This window comes from Onychostoma macrolepis, chromosome 01 (genome assembly GCF_012432095.1).
Source record: "Onychostoma macrolepis isolate SWU-2019 chromosome 01, ASM1243209v1, whole genome shotgun sequence".
Classification (NCBI taxonomy): domain Eukaryota; kingdom Metazoa; phylum Chordata; class Actinopteri; order Cypriniformes; family Cyprinidae; genus Onychostoma; species Onychostoma macrolepis.
Window position 1 is genome coordinate 16,274,440 of NC_081155.1, and position 20,606 is coordinate 16,295,045.

A 20,606-nucleotide genomic window follows, 5' to 3' on the forward strand; every position below is an offset into this window, starting at 1 on the left:
AGAGAATGAACGTGTTATTATGAGCGGCGAGTTATGTTTCATTGCACAGATAAATCATATTATCGCAAAGGCAAGTTTTTGCATGAATATTTTGGCTATGGATGGGTGGAAAGATGGATGGATTCTAATTTTATCTTTGATAAATGAGCTTAGAGCAACGTGACATTAATTCAGCAGATTAGCTAAACCATCTATTAAAGAATTTGTTACTTATTAAATTTCCCATCACATCTCTTGTCAGTTGTATTTTTGAATGTGAATTTTATGAATAACAATTTGGATAAACTCAGTTTGTCCATTCAAAATCCATTCTGTAATGATATTGTGTGCATGTGCATAATAAAGTGAAATATCAGAGTTCACTGTTTTTGAGATTTTGAATGCCTGCTTGTATCAAATGTATCCAAATATTTACTGGATACATGAGTATTGACTGCATTTTGTTCAGAGTTAGACACAGATAGCCTCTCTCTCCTTTTATCTCTCTGTCTCTGTCACTTAATCTCTTTTTGCTAGTCTCTCTGTCTTCCTTTCTTCTGGTGTGTGAGGAAACAGATGAATGATTCTGTTCCACTGAGACGACTCACTCTTAAGCAAAGGGAAATAGTGTGTGTGTGTGTGTGTGGACTGAATTTCCTCATGCCATTACATACTATTATTAAATGTAATATTTGACTGTTTTAAAAATCTTTAAGAATGAAGCAGCAGTTTTGTGTGTGTATGTGTGTGTCTCATCAGGAGCGAGAGGAGCTGTTTTTCCGTGCGCTGTGCCTCTGTCACACAGTCCAGGTGAAGGAAGAGGAAACGGTTGATGGCATTAAGAGAGGAATCCATCAGGGCAAATCCACCTCCTTCTACATCTCCTCCTCTCCAGACGAGGTTGCACTGGTGGAGGGCATGAAAAGGCAAGATGCATACTGTACATACATGCACTCACACAGACCCACGATAATTTATACTCTAGCCTCCAGGTTTTGACATACTGTGTCTCTCTTTGGGATTGCATAACCCTAACCCTAAACGGTCCAAGCATTTTTATGCCCATTTTCTGTCTTTTCCTGAACTCTACATTTGCTGTACATACTGTTATGTCTAACCTAAGTTTGCCTTCCTTTTCTCTCACCTGTTCAGGTTGGGCTTCACCTATCTTCGTCTGAAGGACAGTCACATGGAGATCCTCAACAGAGAGGATGAGATGGAGAGGTGAGCCATCTGGAAAACAGCATGAGTGCAATGACCAACAGGAAACTAGCAGCATTTGGATGCTTTTGGACAGTCTATCAGTCTCAGAAAATGGTTTTACCCTCAATCTTACGTAATATGTTAAATACAGATTATTACCATAGATCTTTATTATTATTATTTATTATATAATTAAAATGGTCATTTAAAAAAAAAAAAATTTTAATAGTATTTTTAAAATAATAATAAAATAAATAGAATAATATAAAAGTAAAAAATGAATAGAAGATTTATATACATTTATTTATGCATTTTACAGTTTTTTTTTTTTTAAATTTTATCCGCATAGAATTTACAAACATGTATTTTGCCACATGCTGTGTGAGAAAGAAACCTCAGCAAAGGAACAGTTTGTTCAGCCTAATCTGTAATCATCTGTGTATTTACTCAGCAGGTTGTCATATAAATGTCATTGTGTGTTTATTAAAATAACAACATTTTACAGTATGTTGTGGGAAGCAAAGTTCCCGTGTTTAGGGAGTGTTGTAAAAGGACCGGTGTTTGTGAGATGGAGTGTGTCTGTTTGTCCTTGAAAGACAAGGACTGGCGATAATTAGTGCTGCTACACACTGTCCTACAGCCGAGAACACGAGGGTCAGCACAGAGCGCAGTCACATAAAAACTGTCTGTCTGTGATAAAAATGTATCCCAAAGGACCCACTCAACGTTCCATATTCCATTGATTTATGTGTACATAAATGTAGTTAGTTAGTAATAGTAGATCTGTTACCCTTTTGAATCTAAACTCTTGCAACATTGTCATTTTGTGTGCGTTTGTGTTTATTCTTCACAGATTTGAGCTGTTGGAGGTGTTGACCTTTGATTCAGTGAGGAGGAGAATGAGTGTTATCGTAAGATCAAGTTCAGGTAGGATGAACACACACACACACACACACACACACACACACACACAACTTTTACTTACACAACTTTATCTAAATGGAGACATTCTTTAACTTTTTATATATATATATATATATATATATATATATATATATATATATATATATATATATATATATATATATATATATATATATATATATATATATATATATATATATATATATATATATATATATATATATATATATATATATATATATATATATATAGCTGACTTCTGGGTACAAATGTATCCTGAAAATTACGTAGGCACACACATGACAATCTAAATGAGGACAGATAAAGCTCATTATAATTATTATGCAAAATTAATGTGTAATTATGTATAATTAATTCTTGGTCTAAAGAAAACTTAAGTCAGTTTCACATGTAAAATTTTGTGTGATTTAAATATTTAAAATGCCTCCTGACCAGTCTGTTAATTATATTTTTAATTAAATAATTTTTAATTAATTAATTTATTGATTCATTTATTTATTTATTGAGGTTAGTGATGTTGAGTTATGTTTAATGAAATAGAAATAATACAAATATATTAACTTATAAGGCAACATTGTCACGTCTGTTCAATGTTTTATTTTGCCACAATAATGTGTCTTTGAATGATCTCTGGAAATACTGATATGTGCAATTATTTGTGATTGATTTGATTAATCTGCATGTCATGCAATAATTGATTACAATTTTAGAGATTGGCAGCCCTAATTATTCACTTTATTTATGAATGATTCTCCCGTCTGAGAACATCCCCAAATGGATTTAGCTAATGTCTGGGGATAATTTTGTCCTCAACGCATAGCTGAGTAAACGCACACATGCACACTCATTCTGGAACTGCAAGTGACTGTTACACATTCCACTGAAAGTCTCTGAGTCACCATGTGTGCCCAAATGAAGGGGCCAGTTAATGCAAGTGGGTCAATGTGCTACTAGCATACAAATGAGAGCAAGATTTAGACATCTGTATGATTCCTGAATACATTCAGTCACGCAATTGACCTGATAACTTATCTTCTAATATAAAAAGCAATTAGGATATTCTTGAATGCATTGAGAGCCTGACAGCATAACTAATGTGCTAATTTAAAGTCAACATGTAACAATGTTTGTGACCCATTTTACATATCATATTGTGATGCGTTTCAGAGAGGAACAGGAAAAAAATATATAAAATTTCAAAGACAAATAGGTTAGTTTGATTTCATGAATTACGTAAAAATGTTGCTTTACCTATTATAAATGTATTGAAAGCATGGCATACTTGTGGTGGTACAGTTTCTTCCTTATAGCTGTTAACACTTTATTTGTGTTGATAATTGTTTGTTTGTTCTAGGAGACTACTATTTGTTCTGTAAAGGTGCGGATTCTTCTATTTTCCCACGGGTGGTTTCTGGGAAGGTGGAGCAGGTCAGAGCGCGAGTAGAGCACAACGCTGTGGTGAGCAGAAATTGGAAACATCTTCATCTTCTTTCTTATTTTAGCAGAGCTATTTATAAGCCACAAAAGCACCTTCCTAGATCTTGATGGAAAAAAGCTCCTCTCAAATGTGTTTGCTTGTGAAACTTGTGTTTCGCATGAATGTCATCCTCAAAGAGGACTGAAAGAGGAAAGTACCTAACCCACTGAAAGTGAAAGAGAGCAAAGACAATGTGTCTATTGTCATTCTATTTATGTGTTCTCACACTGCGGCCCAACACTGATCTCATTAGCTTTCATAAGAGGGATGAGTATTATAAACAACCGCTATTAGTTTAATGTCTCTGTAGCACCCAGAAGTCATTTGTACTTTTTGCTCTTGATAATCTAATGAATATAATGATCTTAAACTTGACAAATATATGGAGTCATTTGCAGAAAAAGAATATAATTATGGTCCCAGGCATGAGGAATGGATCTTAACACAGCTCTATGTTACTTCATTGTGTTACTCAGGAATGTGGGTCAGGAATGACCATAGTAGCCATAGTGAAAAGGTTTCTGTAGAGAAGGACAGAAATTAATCTTTGTTTTCAAGTCTGCAGGACAGTAGTGATTTATTAATAGTGATAATGGAAAGTTTTCTACTAGAGCATTTTTGTTATTTAATAATCTACATTTCAAAGGAATAGCTCACCAACAAATGATAATTGTGTTATTATTTACTCGTTCTAGACCAGTATGTCTTTCTTTTTTTACATGGAACACAAAATTAGATGTTTTGCAAAATGTTCACACTGCTCTTTTGCATACAGCAAAATCAGATCAAATAAGACGTCACTGTAAAAATAACATTTGTGTGTCTAAAACGTAACATTTGACACGGGATGTTTTATTTAAGTCATACAGGCTTTTTTATGTGGCTTTTATGGAAGCCTATTTCCACCACAGAATAAAAAGACATTTGAAAATTGCAACTTTTTATCTCGCAATTCAGGTTTTTTTCAGAACTGCGAGATGTTAACTCACAATCACAAGATAAAAACTCTCAATTTTGAATCGCTGTACCTTTTTTACGTGGCGGTGGTAATAAGCTTCCATACTTTTTAGGAGCACGTCACCACATGATTAATTCTATTGAAAAGAGCAGTGTGAGCATTCTTTAAAATATCTCCATTACAGGTTCGGAGCAATACAAGGGAGAGTAAATATTAATAATGCTAACATTTTCATTTTTCTTAGCAAGTTATTGTTCTTTGCTTTGTATTATGTTTATTCTGAGTCAAGTTATATCCAAGATTTAATGCTGTTTTTAGGAAAAATAATGAATTCTGGTGTTGAATTTAGGCTCTTTTTGTAAATGAATGGACCTGGAAGGCTAAGCTGACACTTGTTTCAAATCCTTCCCCTGTAGGAGGGCTTACGGACCCTTTGTGTGGCTTATAAGAAGCTGACTCGTGAGGAGTATGAAGAAACATGCCATCTCCTCAACAGCGCTAAACTAGCTCTGCAGGAGCGCGACAGGAAACTGGCTGAAGCTTATGATGTCATCGAAAAGGATTTCATCCTGCTGGGAGCCACGGCTGTGGAAGATAGGTGAATCACTGCCTTCTGATTCAGTCAACCTGATTAACATTTACCAAATACCACAAATACCAGTTTGATTTGACTTGTTTGAAAATTCCTCTACTGACGTGAATCAAACTTTCGATTTCAAGAATTTAGAAGAAGCTGACAGAGTGGAATCCAAACCATTTCATGTTCAGTATTCCTTTGTCAAATTCAGAATGCAAATGCAAATAACTCTGCCACTTAAAGGTACAGTAGATCTAGTGGCATCAAAATGTCTGAGACCAACAGTGGAAATAGGAAAAATTCAGCATGTTATCCAGCATGATTTGAGATTTTTTTTTTTCAAACAAATGATACGTGAATAATAATTTGAGCAAAAAATTTTAATTGAAAAAATTCTATTGTTGTCCAGCATTAGATTTTTTTTTTTTTTTTTTACAAAATGTGTGAATAACTTGCAAAATATTTTAGTATTGTTATGCATAGTGATTTGAGTATGTTCCAAAAAACACCAAAGAGTGTTTAATTTTAATGTTTTATTTAAAAAAAAAAATAGTTTATTGGTTTAAATTAAGTTTTTGAATCCCATATTTTCATTGTAGTCTAAGACTTTTGGACTCCACTGTACAGTACATTCCCAGCAATTTACAATTTTGTTGCTACACAGGAGTGACTATAGAGAATCAGGGAAACACATCATTTTTTCAGTTTTTTGTTATGGTAGTGTCACATTAAATCATTCAACTGTGAATATGTAGTACCCTTCAGTACTAAGAATCAGGGCCTCATTTCCTCTCGCTTCTGCCAACTATGCCATCAAAAAATCCATAGTGTCGAAATATGGAACCGTGACGTACGATGCATTTCTGAGCAAGTCCGATATTGCTTTCCATGTTGCTGTAAAAATATCAGCATGTTAATAATAACTTATGTTTTCCATAAAATGCATTATGCATTTGCCTAAATAAACAAGATGCATTTCCCTGAACTGAAATGGAGAATGGATGTGCATTAGCAATATTAGATTGTTAACTGGCTGAAAGCCAAGGTTCCCATCGGTCCAACAACTGGATGGAAGAGTTACAGGTCCAGCGTCCGTTTGAAGCTCACGTGAGCACCCGCGGTCCTGACAGAACCAGCGTGAGTTAACGCTAATTGCACAGGCAATCAATAGAGTCCTTCCGTTAGGCTCCAGTGTCCTGATAATGAGCAGCTAACGTAATTAGACCCCCTCTTGAATCAATCGGGGGCCGGCAGACACGGTTCTGATGAACTACTGTTTTGGCTTATGCACTTATGGATGCCGTCCAACCCAATGTTATAAATAAACACATCAATCCATGTTGGCCGCCTTAATGAATTTGACAGAGCAAACAAATAGCGATTACTGGATGTGAACTTATTTTGTCAGGCTGTGTTGATTAGATGCAATCAGTGCCCTGTAGGCACCAGCCTGTTTGTGTCTTCAAGAGGTCACTCAAGATGTGTTATAGTCAAGTATACAGGAAGCTAATTTGATCAGGGGCAGCGTTAACTATTTGCAATGTTTTTTTGTTTGTTTGTTTTTTTTTAAATAAAATCCCTGAAACACTCAAGTCGACATGGCCATGGCAACAGATTCTACTTCTATAAATGTAGTTGCGTTTTTGTGGGCTAAAAGGTCCATTGTCTGTCGTCAGTTGTGTAGGAATGTATGATGCACAGCTCACACAGAAGTCACGTTCAAATCAAGCAGTTTTATGTTGGTCAATGTGGTATATTCACATGACCGACTTAAACCCGTTGCAAAATCTGTTAATGTGACTGGACTTGAAATACAGAAATTACTGGATTTCACCCAAAAAATTCAGTAAATGTCACTGTGCCCTTAAGGATTGTGTTTCTGAGTGCAACAGGATATTCAACAAGTAAAAAAAGAAGGGTGGGACTTTATTTTTATCTATTGGGAATTTGATTTCATAGAGAAAAGTGGGTTCTCTATAGCAGAATAGAGCCTGACTTGTATGTGAGACTGCAGTGGATTGTAGAGAGGATATAATCGATGTTACATTAAAGTTATTTAGCATTAAATTACTGTTAAACTAGTGTTAACTATTGCCAAGATTTTAGGGAGGCTGCATTCACTAACAGCAGGCTAATACAATGCCTTAAATAGCTATTTGGCTATTGGGTTACATTAGTTTTCCCGCCCCCTTGGCCTAGGTAACATCATTTGCAAAGAAAAGTCATTTTAAAGACAGAGCATGATGTCATGAAGACAGTGGATTTTTTTTTTGCACAATAAGGCCAGGAAAGTGTAATAAGGAAGCATGTAACATAAAATCTGATTTTGTCAACTTTAAGCCAAGATTTTAAAATACAGAGCCAAGTAGAATGTTGGGGAAGTCAGAAGGAACGTTATAACTCAACTAGAATGTTGCTTTTTTTGTTTTTCTTCAACAGAATGTTGTTAAGTGAAATCCAATTCATGTTATTAGAATGTTTAATAGGTAGTGTAGTAGAACGTCTTGTGGTTTCTTCCTGGGAGTCTTTGTGAGAATGTGACTTCCTGCGTGGCTGGGCTGTGAGTGAGGTGCAGTGGGGGGTGGAGTCTTAATTATCTGGCAGCAGTGGCACTGTGAATCCTGACTGCTGGGCTGCTTAATTACTGAGTGAAGTGGGCTGAGACATCACACTGCGGTATAAGACCTCCCCACCACTGAGCCATGCAGAGCACTGTCCATTAACTTTCACTCCAGCACTGCGCAAAGAATAAAGCACATGGGATTGCTATATACTATGTCAAATCTTTCTGCTGCTACTATATAATTGAGACAATTGGGCTGTCAAAGCAACAACTGCGTAATTGTCGTTTTGGCTACTATTTATGTCAAAGTGTGACATATTAACTTGTTTGTAAAAATAATAATTTTAAATTGACTCAATGTTAAACTCCACAGCCACAAGTTTCTCGATTAAATGTGAAAGCATTGTATGAAAATTATTCTTATATTATTCTTGAGCTTGAAAAATAGTGACAGAAAGGAAAGAATTTTATATACTTTTTTTAATGTTTGTGAAAGAGGTCTCTTATGCTCGCCGAGGCTGCATTTATTTGATGATAAATACAGTAATATTTTATGAAAAGTATATATGTTATAAAAGTTATACAAGTAACATGGTTAAAATAACCATTTTTTTATATTTAATGTATTTTAATGTATTTTAAAATGTAATTTCTAGTCCTCACTATCACATGATCCTTTAGAATCATTCTAATATGCTGATTTGGTGCTCAAGAACCATTTCTTAATTTTATCAACATTAATAACAGTTGTTCTGCTTTATATTTTAGTGATTTTTTTTTTTTTTTTGGATTCTTTGAAAAAATGACTGCCCCCAAACTTTTTAACGATAGTGTAAATAGTTAAATTACAGAGGAATGTGATTAAAAACTTTGCAAACTGAAAGTTTATTTAAAATTGCATTTAAAACTATCCAAACACTCAGAACTTCCATAAACTTCCATAAGAAAGGTAATATGGAGATTGTCAACATTTGCTAAGGTCGGATTGGTCATTAGTTGTCAGTGGTAAATCTGGCTCATTATAACGACATTGTGTTAACTGTGCACATGAACTGCTTTTAAAATCATCTTGGTTGTCATTTTATGTTTCAGGCTGCAGGACAAAGCAGCCGACACCATTGAGTCCCTGCACAAGGCTGGTATGAAGGTTTGGGTCCTCACAGGGGACAAAATGGAGACGGCAGCAGCCACATGCTATGCTAGCAAGTTGTTCCATCGCAATACACAAATCCTGGAACTGACAACCAAGCGGACAGAGGAGCAGAGTCTCCACGACGTCCTGTTCGATCTGAGCAGAACTGTCCTGAGACATCATGGCAGCATGACCAGGGACACTTTCTCAGGGTAGGTACAGTAGAATACATTTACATGCACACATAGACACTCACACACGCAGACACCTTCACATATATGTGTCGGTCCCCACAGGCTCTCAGGTGATTGCCAAGACTATGGTCTGATAATCGATGGGGCGACATTGTCAGCTGTTCTGAAGCCGATACAGGATGGAACCAGCAATGGAGGGAACTATAAGGAGATTTTCCTGGAAATCTGCAGGAACTGCAGTGCTGTTCTCTGCTGTCGCATGGCACCTTTACAAAAAGCACAGGTACTACAGCACATCAGTCTCAAAGAGTATACACTACCATTCAAAAGACTGGGGTAAGATGTAAGGTTTTTTAATTAAGTGTTTCGAAATACAGTAAAGTAATATTGTGAAATAGTATACAATTTTAAATTATTTTTTTTATTGTATTATATTTTTAAATGTAATTTATTCCTGTGGTGGCAAAGCTGAATTTTCAGCAATGATTAGTCCAGTCTTCAGTCTTGTTGATTTGGTGCTCAAGAAACATTTCTTATTATTATCACAGTTCTATTTTTTAATAAATAGAAAGTTTAAAAGAGCAGCATATATTTTAAATATATTTTTGTTACAATGTAAAAGTCTTTACTTTTGATCACTTAAATGCATCCTTGCTGAATAAAAATATTTCTTTCAAAATTAGAAAATCTAACTAACCCCAAACTTTTGAATGGTAGTGTAAAGGCCCGATCATTTCCTAACGCCATTTCCTATATCATATCATTTTCCAGTATCATTTAGGTTAAGGTTCAATAAAAATTAATATTAAGTACTGAATGTAAGACAACCCTGATTATAAGACAATCCCCCTTTTTCCAGATGTACCTTTGAAATAACAGGTAGCCCATCTGAATTATATAACATTTAGGCTATCCATCTCATAGTAGCCTACCAAAATTTTATTATCAGTAGAAGTGAAATCTTATTGTAGTCTTCAAATGTGGGTATAGTCTTATGTTTTAAAATCACTTACAGAGGAAGTTTGTTCCCATCAGGCTAACATGACAGTCACGACTCGTGCCGTTGTAAGCTTTTCTTTTTCTTTTGTTTTTGTTTTCACTCTCAATCTTTACAACACACATTACATTACATATTTCATGGCACACTCGTTTTATGCGTATTTGGCGCCACCTATTGTTGTGGGTGTATTACTGACATGTCAGTAGACCCCGAAAATAAAACAACGCGTTTTTTCAGATGTACTTCCAAGAAAAAAACATTGTCTTATATTCAGGTCAATACAGTCACTTACATTTTAGAAATGCATATTGGCAGTTGCATATTGACATTGACCATACCAAAAAAATTGTGGTCTCAGATAAATTGTTGCAGACAAGGAAATAATGTTTGAATATCTGTTCTTGAATGAAATGGTTGAACAAATGATTCAGTGAAAAGAGTAACATATTTTCTTCTTGAATGAACATTGCACAGCATATCAAAGCCAAAAAAAACCAGGAACTAAAAAATGTTACCCCCCCCCAAATTTGGGGATATTTGGTCCCCACAATTTTTTTATCAATAATGATAAAAGCTGACTCACACAAACACAGCCACCTGCCAGAGAAAGGTTGTCCTCATTCCCTTATTGTAATCTCTCAGCTTGTGAGTTACACAGCGCAATCAAAAGAGACTCTGGTCTCTTTCTCGTTCTCATTTACTGCACGCTAAACCTGTCAATCACTCTCTGGGGCTGCTGGGAAAACCAGAGGACTGTAAAGTCAAGAAGTGAGAGAACTCACAGCATTACAAGACAATTATTGATGTGAAACGAACAGTAAAATCCCATGCAGTTCATGTATATGAAAAGCCAAATCAAATTCGTCACTTCATATGAGATAGGATTGATATTATCCCATCGCCTCAGTCACATGAATGGCCAAAAACCCTGATTAATAATCTAATCTCTCAGTCGTTCTGATTTGACCTCTTTCAGATTGTTAAGCTTATAAAAGCATCAAAAGAACACCCCATCACACTGGCCATCGGGGACGGAGCCAATGACGTCAGCATGATTCTGGAGGCTCACGTGGGCATAGGTGATTTCATGCTCGCATACAAAAACAAATCGTTTTAGAAGTTATCACTTCTCCAGGAAGTAAATCTCTGATAGGCTTCTGTTTTACAGCTATCAGCAATATCTTACATGCCTATTGACTGGTTATTCTGCCTCTAGGGATCATGGGTAAAGAGGGGCGTCAGGCGGCCCGTAACAGCGACTATGCAATTACCAAGTTCAAACACCTGAAGAAGATGCTGCTGGTACACGGACACTACTATTACATCAGAATCGCTGAGCTGGTCCAGTACTTCTTCTATAAGGTGAACTCAAACTAACAAAATGTGTAGACACACAAAATAAAAAAGATCATCTCAAGCAAAATAGCTGATTGCTAGCTGACACAACACAAACAACATTGCCTGCGGTTGTAAACACAGGAAAAAAAGTTGCTTAATATGTGTGGATGCTACTTTTTCCCAGGAGTTCTGACTAAACCACTGAACAATCTTGTTGAAAATGCAATTCTAATGCAGCGCTATTTATAGCAAACAGAATTCACACACACTATCCCCCTAAAGGGTTGAGTACATCAGGTACTGAGGGTCTGTTTTCTCTCCACAGAATGTGTGCTTCATCTTCCCTCAGTTTCTCTATCAGTTCTTCTGTGGCTTCTCTCAGCAGGTAAATGCATACCTCAAAGTGTCTTAAAGGTCTGTCACTAATAGACTACATTTAGAATAGATGTTGAAATTGACTTCTGGAATATGAAAGTGCATGTAGTTAAAAGAAAAAACTCTTTCTCTTCTGTGCTTACACTGAACTTAACGGTTGATTTGCAGCAACTGTAGCAAACTGGTTTAATTGTTTTTAATCCCTCTGCAGCCACTGTATGACACGGCATATCTGACCCTGTACAATATCAGCTTCACCTCATTACCCATCCTCCTGTACAGTCTGATGGAGCAGCACATCAACATGGACATCCTCAAACGGGACCCTACTCTCTACAGGTGAGGAACGTTTGGGTTTCACTAACATCTCCTTTATCTACAACTATGGTCTGAATCTGATGCGATAATTATACTTGAAACTTTAAAATAGGTTTAAAAATGAGAAAAAATTCACCCAAAATGAAAACCCAAATGGACTTTGGTTTAAGTTGTTTTATTGGCTGACGTGTGGTACGTGTCATCACGTGTACAGGGGAGGTATTTTGGAGCGTCACGTTTACTATCTGTTCACTATTCTATTTCTGGGTCCCTTTGTGAGACCTACTGATAAATCCCTGTCTACACACTGGCTATTTATACTCACCTTGCCCTCTTTTTTGCATGACTCAAAAAGCTCATTATTTCTTATCCTGAGATCTGTTGTCGCTGAGACTTCATAGCATATTCATAAAGAACTTTTGAAATAGTTAAGTGATAGTTCCCACTTGTACCAGTAGTCCAAAATAATTTATATTTTAAAAAATACATTTTTGTGTCATAAAACATCTATGTAGAATCATAGTTGTGTATATATATATATGTATGTGTGTGTGTATATATATGTGTATATATATATGTGTGTGTGTGTGTATATATATATATATATATATATATATATATATATATATATATATATATATATATATATATATATATATATATATATATATATATATATATATATATATATATATATATATATATATATATATATATATTAATCAGCAAACTTTGAGGCAGCAATATTTCATGCACAAAAATAAATAGTTTGCAAGGAATTAAAACATACATAATAGAAATAATAATGTACATAATACATATTCAACTAATGCAAGTCACAGGGACAGCACAGCACTGGCCCATTCAGGGACTATTTAATATGCTGATTCAATTAAAATTGAAAACTTTTATTTTGCTTTCCTCATTTTTTGCATCTTAATGAACCGCCTGATGTAGCCCAATCTCACTCTTTATATATTTTCCCCTTTAATGAAATGTTCTTTCTGATTGTGAGCCTCCAGGTTTTCTCACTTAATCTCATGAACACACTGCTTCCAAATACAAGGCTGCTATAATTGGACAGTTCCATCAGCCTTTGGCAAACATATCTGCACAGACCCTTGCACTAAACTCAATTTACACACTACACTGACTGGGCAGAAATACCGTTAGAACCGCTCTACATTTTATCACCAAATGTCCTGACACTGCATTTTTTTCTCTCTTTTTCCTCTGCATTGCTTGTTCAGTATATACAGTGTTCATTACTGACACAGTGTGGCACTTGTAGCCATCAAGGACATTCTGACTAGAAAAAGCGCTGATCTGATATTTTTTTCTTTTTTCAGTTTTCCATATGTTTTTAAAGAATGGACACAAGCAGCATAAGCGATTCTTATTTTTTTTTCTGACCCCAATTTCACTTTCATTTGAAATGATCCATCTAATCTCAAGTGTGGTTTGTGACTAAACCTATTTTTCATAGAGCGCTCAAAAATAACCATATGATCTTACAATGAAATGTTTGACTGCTCCTTTGCTTTTCAGTTTAGTATCAGTTGGATTTCATTTGTTATACATTTATACAAACAAGACTATAAAAGACTACAAAACCTGAGCTCAGTTTGAGACTTTCCTGAGATCTCTTCTGAAACTCTAAAGATGGCATGTGAGTTTATTCATTTGAGAAGCAGAAACTTCAGCAAAATGCTAAATGAATAAATGTAAATTTTCCATTGGTTCTTCATTTAAACTCGTTGTGTCAAGCAGAAACTTATGAGATTAAAGATGCTTTTTATATTCTCCCCATTATTACTAGTTTTTTTTAAATATATATATATATTACACTAGGTTTAATTTATTTTTAGTTCAGTTTTAGATTTTATTCATTTCCATTTTGTAATTTTTTTGCTTCAACATAAATTTCAGTTATTTGCAAAAGCAGCATTTCTAATTGTTTTTCATCTAATATTTGTTATTTATTTTAGCTTTACTTCAATGACCAATAATTGTAATAGTTTTATTTTAGTTATTGATAATAACCCTATATGTGATTTTGAAATTTGTTGCTTATAATGTGTTACATGCACTTGTATGTTAAATGTACATTATTAAAGGTCTGTAAAGTGTAACATTTATATTACAGTGTGGTTTGCAAACAATATGCAGTTTATCTTTATATATTTACATTTTTAAATTACAGAGATATTGCCAAGAATTCCCTCCTGAGATGGCCCACCTTCATCTACTGGACATTTCTGGGGGTTTTTGATGCCGTGGTCTTCTTCTTTGGTGCTTTCTTCCTTTTCGACAACACAACCTTCACCAGCAACGGACAGGTAATGCAGTCACTGTCTAAACCATGATTTCGTTTTCAAGTTTGTCTGTGTGTTTTCTTTAATCAACTTAACCAGCCGTTTTTATTTCTTGAGCTCATTGTTTTCTCAGTCAAATAAAGCAGTCGCATACAGATTGAATGGGTGGCCGATGTTTGTTGAGCGAGTTTTGTGGTTAAAGTGGTTTGTAATGTACATACTTGTGGTTTAACTGCGGTCTTGATCCAGCTTGCAGACTTTTGTCTGTCCTCCTTTGCGTATGTTTGAAGTCATTACAGGTGCTTCTCCATTCATTGATGCGACACAAAGCATGCTGGTTAATCAGTCAGACCAGACATCTTTCTCTGTGCCATTAAGTTAAATCATAGTAACCTTTTTGGATTGCTTTTTTTACCTGTTTGATTTACTTTCAGTTATAACATCCTAATTTTTTCTTTACTTTCTTGCTCCCTGTCCCCTCCCTCTCCTTCTTTTCTTTCGTTTTCTTCTCTTTCTCTCTTTCTCTATCTCTCCCTCTCTCGTTTCCTCCTTTTACCTACTCCCCTTTTGCCTTTCTTTTCTTTTCTGCTTCTCTTCCTTTCCTCAGCTAATGGCCACCAACACACAGATGGTAAGCCTGTCCCTATCTGTTTCTCATCCTATTTTTAGTTTTAGTTTTACTGTTACCCTCCTCAGCCCCTCCCCTCACCCTAAAGCCACTCCCACTCACATAGTGTCTACTAACACTAACCGTTCACTGCCATCGTAGCTCTCAAACAGTACCGTACAGCATCCCAGTGTCCCCTGTACCGAGGACCAGCCACTGTAGGTATAGAGTAGCAAGCCCCCCGTTCATCTTCCTCTGTCTATCATCTTGTGATCGAGTAGGAGTTTGTGTCCGTCCCGTGTGTCACGTTGCGACTGTGTTTTTTGCAAACCCCCAAGTTGGAGGGGTGTTTTCATACTCATCCTCATCGGCCTGTTGTAGGATACACGTCCATCCTCTCATGACTCACTGCAAGGGCAAATGAATGAACAAGAGGGCGTGTTTATTCAACATTTCACTTTGTTTGGTAGAGTACATGTTGAACTTATAATTAGAAGGATGCTGGAGGCTTTTTCCACAAATAGGGTATACATTAGTGACTCGTTAACCTTTTTTAAACCATTTGTTTGTTTGTGAAAAGTATATAAGATGATGTGTAAGATTTAACATGGCTAACATTTAAGGCCAGATTTAATTAGCATTAGAATACAGTTCCATTAAAGCATCGATGGGAGGGAAAAATCTTATTTCCATAATGACCAGCGCAATCTACCAAGAGCAGCGCAAAACACCGCCTGCTTTGAGACATGCTTTTGTTGGGCGTTAAGTAATGCCGCAAATACCAGTGAATTGATGAGCGCAAATCTTAGTAAATCACGTTGCGTAGTTCATTTAAATACTCTCCTCCCATAAATTTACTGATCGAAAGGGAAACTTCTACAAATGCATATTCAATATGGTGAGTCACAAAAATAACAGTGTCCACACCTTTTCAGCGCTAATTTCCCTCTGTGTCTTTAGTAAATCCTGACAGTAAGTTTTTTTTAAAGCCAAATGAGGGTTTGTGCTGACGCAAGATGATTGTAAATCTACTATTAAAAAAGGAGAAACTAATGTTTGTTTTATTTAATATATATTAATATATCATAGTTGTTGTTATTTTTTATCATACTAATTAGTTATTTATTTATTGCTAAAAAAAGATACTAAAAATTGATGTTTTGGGTATAAATTGTATTGTACTGTATAATATAATTGCATAGATTAAATATATTAATCATTTATTAAGTACATTTATTGCATTGCATAGGGTCTCTCTTTGTTCTTGTAATACATTTTTTATATATATATAATACAAATAATGTATAGCGTTTAATATTGACTTTATTGCAAGTTTGAAAAAAGTCTAACAAATCTAAACTAATATTTTTAACCTATTTAATCAAAATTATTATTTCATTATTATTATCATACATTTTGTCTATTTACTTTTAATATTTATTTAGTAGAAATTTTAAACACAACTTTTGGTTACAGGGTTGTAAAAATGACCAACCTTGTATAAAATTAAAATAAAATCGCTCATATAGTATTTAGTTTGATATTGGCGATTAACATAACACCTCTTTCACTGAATGTTTGTTGAATAAGAACTTCAAACAGTTTTTTCTCTATTTGTGGAAAGTGGCAAAAACTCTATCATTAACAGAAGAATCATTACCTGATTAACCATAAAATTGCAAAAAGTGCTGAAATATCAGATTCATCATTTTGAAAAATCTTTCAACTTCTTTAAACATCATTTGCCCTTGATATGTTTTTTGTTTTTTAACACTAAATTTCATTTCGATTGTTCATTAAGGTAAGTTAATGCATTTTCCTCAAACTTGTTGACATTTACTGTGTGTCCTTGTTTTTTAAACTGGCAACTCATCAACATTATATTGTTCACTAAAACCATTTGGTGCCATACAGTCTTTGACCTGCTTGTTTTGCTGTGGCTTGTTGACTTTGATTGTGATTCGTTTTTTAAAGGTAAACATGCAGTGATTTTTATAAAGAGCTCTCATCCTAGTGTTGATGTTGTTTTGCATAGTGCCATCAACAGCGTGGCCGGTCCACAGACAGGGGAAGGTTCTAGAAGAGAATCCATTGTGTCTAAATTCAGCCGTTTGCCAAGACTGTAAACAATGAGGGAACAAATCCTCCCAAAAGATACGCAGAGAAGCTTTCAGCACCCAAGGTTTATTGGACCAATCTGCAAAACTGAATCCATTATAACATTTTAAGGGACTATCTAAGCTCACTATTTATTTATGAGGCTTTTATGGACAAAATATAAAATGCACATGAGCTCCAGACATCATTAATAATCTCTGTAAAACAAAGTAGGATCACAACACAAAAGTGCACCGTTAAAATAATATAATGCTACTATTTCTTTGAAATTATTCACAAGCAATAAATTCAAAAGATTTTTAAAAGTGTCCTATGTATATTTTTATATGCTTCTTTGATTTCTGCATTGATGCAACTAAAACTGCTATCTTATGTCAAATTAAAATTGGTAATCAACCATTAGTATAAAAAGGAGATGCTAAAATATGATGATAATCCGAAGGATTATTTTTGTTATTAATATATTATATACCTTTACTGGGTAATCAAACAAATCTTTTTCTACCAAGTGTTACTGAATTGTACAAATAAAGGCACATAAGTTTTTTAACATGCATTAACATGATGAGAGGGTGAGCTGTGCACTAACACCCATTCGAATGGCTATTTATGCATTAGCGTCAATCTCTTTTTGCCTTTTTCAATATTTCTCTGTTCCAGATGTTTGGAAACTGGACCTTTGGAACACTTGTATTTACTGTCCTGGTGTTCACGGTCACGCTAAAGGTAATGCATCTCTCTCACACACACACACACACACACACGTGTTATGTTGCCAACTGGTGTCAACTTCACCAGCTGTATCTTCCTGTTTCTCACTGTGTCTACATGCTTTAGCTTGCCCTGGACACACATTACTGGACGTGGATCAACCACTTTGTCATATGGGGGTCACTGCTATTCTATGTCATCTTCTCCCTCCTGTGGGGAGGCATCATTTGGTACGGCCTGCCCCGTTACACACTTAATATCACTAAATCAAATACATTTGAATCTAACATGATTCCTCTGCTGTGTTTCTGCTCTTCATAGGCCTTTCCTGAACTATCAGAGGATGTACTATGTGTTCATGCAGATGTTGTCCAGCGGTCCTGCATGGCTCAGTATAATTCTGCTGATTATAGTCAGTCTGCTGCCTGATGTGGTGAAGAAAGTGTTGTGTAGAGCTCTATGGCCCACCACCACAGAGAGAATACAGGTACGACAGCACAACGCTCACTATCTACATGTGCATAGAGATGAAAATATACAAGTAGCTCACGTCATATCTTTATAAAGGTGTCTATATTTTTCATTGCAGTGATAGACAGCTATTTAAAATAAATAGTTATACACACATATACATAATATTTTAAAAACCTAAGATTTCAGGATATTTTGTAGCTATTTTTATATTTGTTGCATTTCTGCAGCTGAAGTGTACTGAATTGACTGCAGCTTCATTTTAATTCGCATCAACTTCTGAATCAACCTAAAATGTTGTCTAACCCAACTAAGATTAATTCCTTCTGCAAGAATACAGCTATTTAAAAGAAATATCTGTGTTATTTTCAATCAAATAATTGTTGATGTGAAGCAGCTCAATAGTGCTTTACTTTGTGATCATTGCTACTACCTGGTCTTCAGATTTACACTTGCGTCGGACTGGTTCCCAGTGTGCTTGATGTAAGTGGATTCTGGATGCAGGTCACAAATCTCTTCATCTGTAGATTTGTCTTTATGTTGGATGGTTTTATTTGACCTGTCGACTCTGTCAAACAATATATGACACAATGAATACTGTGAATTTTACTATGTGTGTGCACACATAGTATGTTATCATACTATGTTAAGAAAAATTTCAGAAGGAAATTTAATGTGTGCGCGTGTGTAAACTGCCTTACCTCTGGTTTAACCCGTGTGATGCTTTTCCTTTCACTCATCTTCCCTATTAAACTTCCAGAGTGCTAATGTTATGAAATATGTCATGTAAACATATATATATTAAAATACAGCATTTATCTTGGTTAATGTACAGTAACTCTGTACTGTTCCTACATTTTAAAAATATTATTCTATTTTTTTTAATCCTATCATCTTGTTGTATAAATTAACATTAATGTATTATGAATAACCATGAATTAATAATAAATTGTAAATTTTATAAATGATCATTAAATTAGATTAATAAATGCAGTAAAAACTGCTAAGGGTTAGTTTATGATACCTAATGAATGAATGTTATTGACAGTGTTCATTTAGATTTAGATACTGTTATAGTACATAATATTTATAATTACCTTTTTATTTTTCTGTTTACATTTGAATTTTGGTTTAAGTTTTAGTCTTTTTTTTATTTTATTTTTTTTTATATTTAACTTTGAGTTTTAGTAATTTTAGTACTTAAACTTAAAACTTGTTTTATTTCAGTTAGGTGCTAAGGCAAATTTCAAATTTTTGGGCAAGATTTTAATATTTTTTTTACATTTTTATTTCAGCTTTATTTCTATTAACAAAAATCATTTTTTACAGTTTACATTTTAGTTAACAATAACAAAACAGGATAACAGGGTACACGAGTCATTGTAAAGTTTTACTAATAATTCTACAAGAGAAATCTAACACTAAAACTTGCACTTCCAGAAACTTTGAATGCTTTGAAAGCTGCTGAAGTTCCTTTATTAATCTCTGAGGATTAGACAAGTTGTTCACCTTTCTAAACCCTGTCTTTTTTATTCCTCTTCCATCTCTCTTTCTCTCTCCTGATGCTCTTCCTCTCTGATGCTTGACCTTCCCCTTCCCCTGTGTGTTTAACCCTTGACCTGTGGTAACGGCAGACAAAGCGGCAGTGTCTCACTGCTGAGCAGTCCACCATCTTTATGCTCTCCCAGACCTCCAGCAGTGTCAGTTTCTGAACTGAGCCGGAGGTGAACCTACACACTCTCTCTGCATGTGCGTGTGTGTGTAACAGTGAGCGAAGACACAACAGGGTCACGAGTATGACAGACCTACTTGAACATTAATGAGGCTCACATGCCAATAACAAGCGTTGCAGAACCCTGTGGTGTCTCTCTTTATTACGCCACTTTACATGTTTGCATGCATGAAGTGTGCATGTTTATGTTTGTACATGTGTATTTTATGTTGCAGATATGAAGTTGTTTAATGCATTTTCTGCTGCCGTACTTTCAGTTTCAGCAAGAGACTTCAAAGTCAAGACAAAGTGTAGAAAATACTGTGCACATGGGTCTGTTATGCCACATTTGAGTCTGTTTGTGTGTGTGATGTTTCACAGAGAATGAGGGCTGACAGGATCTTTGAAAGGGTTGAGACAAACATTCATGATTCACTGCTAGATGGCGTTCAGAACACCACTGAGGCCTAGCAGCTCTATGGTAAAGATAATGTGAAGTTGAAGAAAGAACTAATCCACACTTAACTCAAGAGGAGCTCTAGAGTTCTCAGATGACGTGTGCAGTTCTAGAATCAATCTGAGAATTCCAGAATCCTGCTAATTGGCTCTTTCCA

At 35.1% G+C, this 20,606-nt stretch overlaps 1 protein-coding gene across 5 annotated transcripts in view; it reads left to right on the top strand.

Annotated features, from left to right (window-relative positions):
• The window catches only part of atp11a (ATPase phospholipid transporting 11A), a 61,633-nt gene that overhangs the window by 35,375 nt on the left and 5,652 nt on the right, over window positions 1–20,606 (top strand). The window contains exons 14-30 of one of the 5 annotated variants that reach the window (XR_009269952.1): window positions 739–905; window positions 1,132–1,203; window positions 2,036–2,109; window positions 3,482–3,585; window positions 4,979–5,160; window positions 8,795–9,046; window positions 9,131–9,311; window positions 11,005–11,107; window positions 11,245–11,390; window positions 11,692–11,751; window positions 11,953–12,080; window positions 14,263–14,398; window positions 17,760–17,825; window positions 17,937–18,040; window positions 18,132–18,297; window positions 19,916–20,005; window positions 20,374–20,473. Coding sequence is in view for 3 of the 5 variants with exons in the window: in XM_058769298.1 (XP_058625281.1) it covers window positions 739–905; window positions 1,132–1,203; window positions 2,036–2,109; window positions 3,482–3,585; window positions 4,979–5,160; window positions 8,795–9,046; window positions 9,131–9,311; window positions 11,005–11,107; window positions 11,245–11,390; window positions 11,692–11,751; window positions 11,953–12,080; window positions 14,263–14,398; window positions 14,982–15,005; window positions 17,760–17,825; window positions 17,937–18,040; window positions 18,132–18,297 (1,965 nt within the window). In the remaining 2 variants the exon portion in view is untranslated. The other 4 variants (XM_058769298.1, XM_058769307.1, XM_058769318.1 and 1 more) reach the window with 4 other exon arrangements.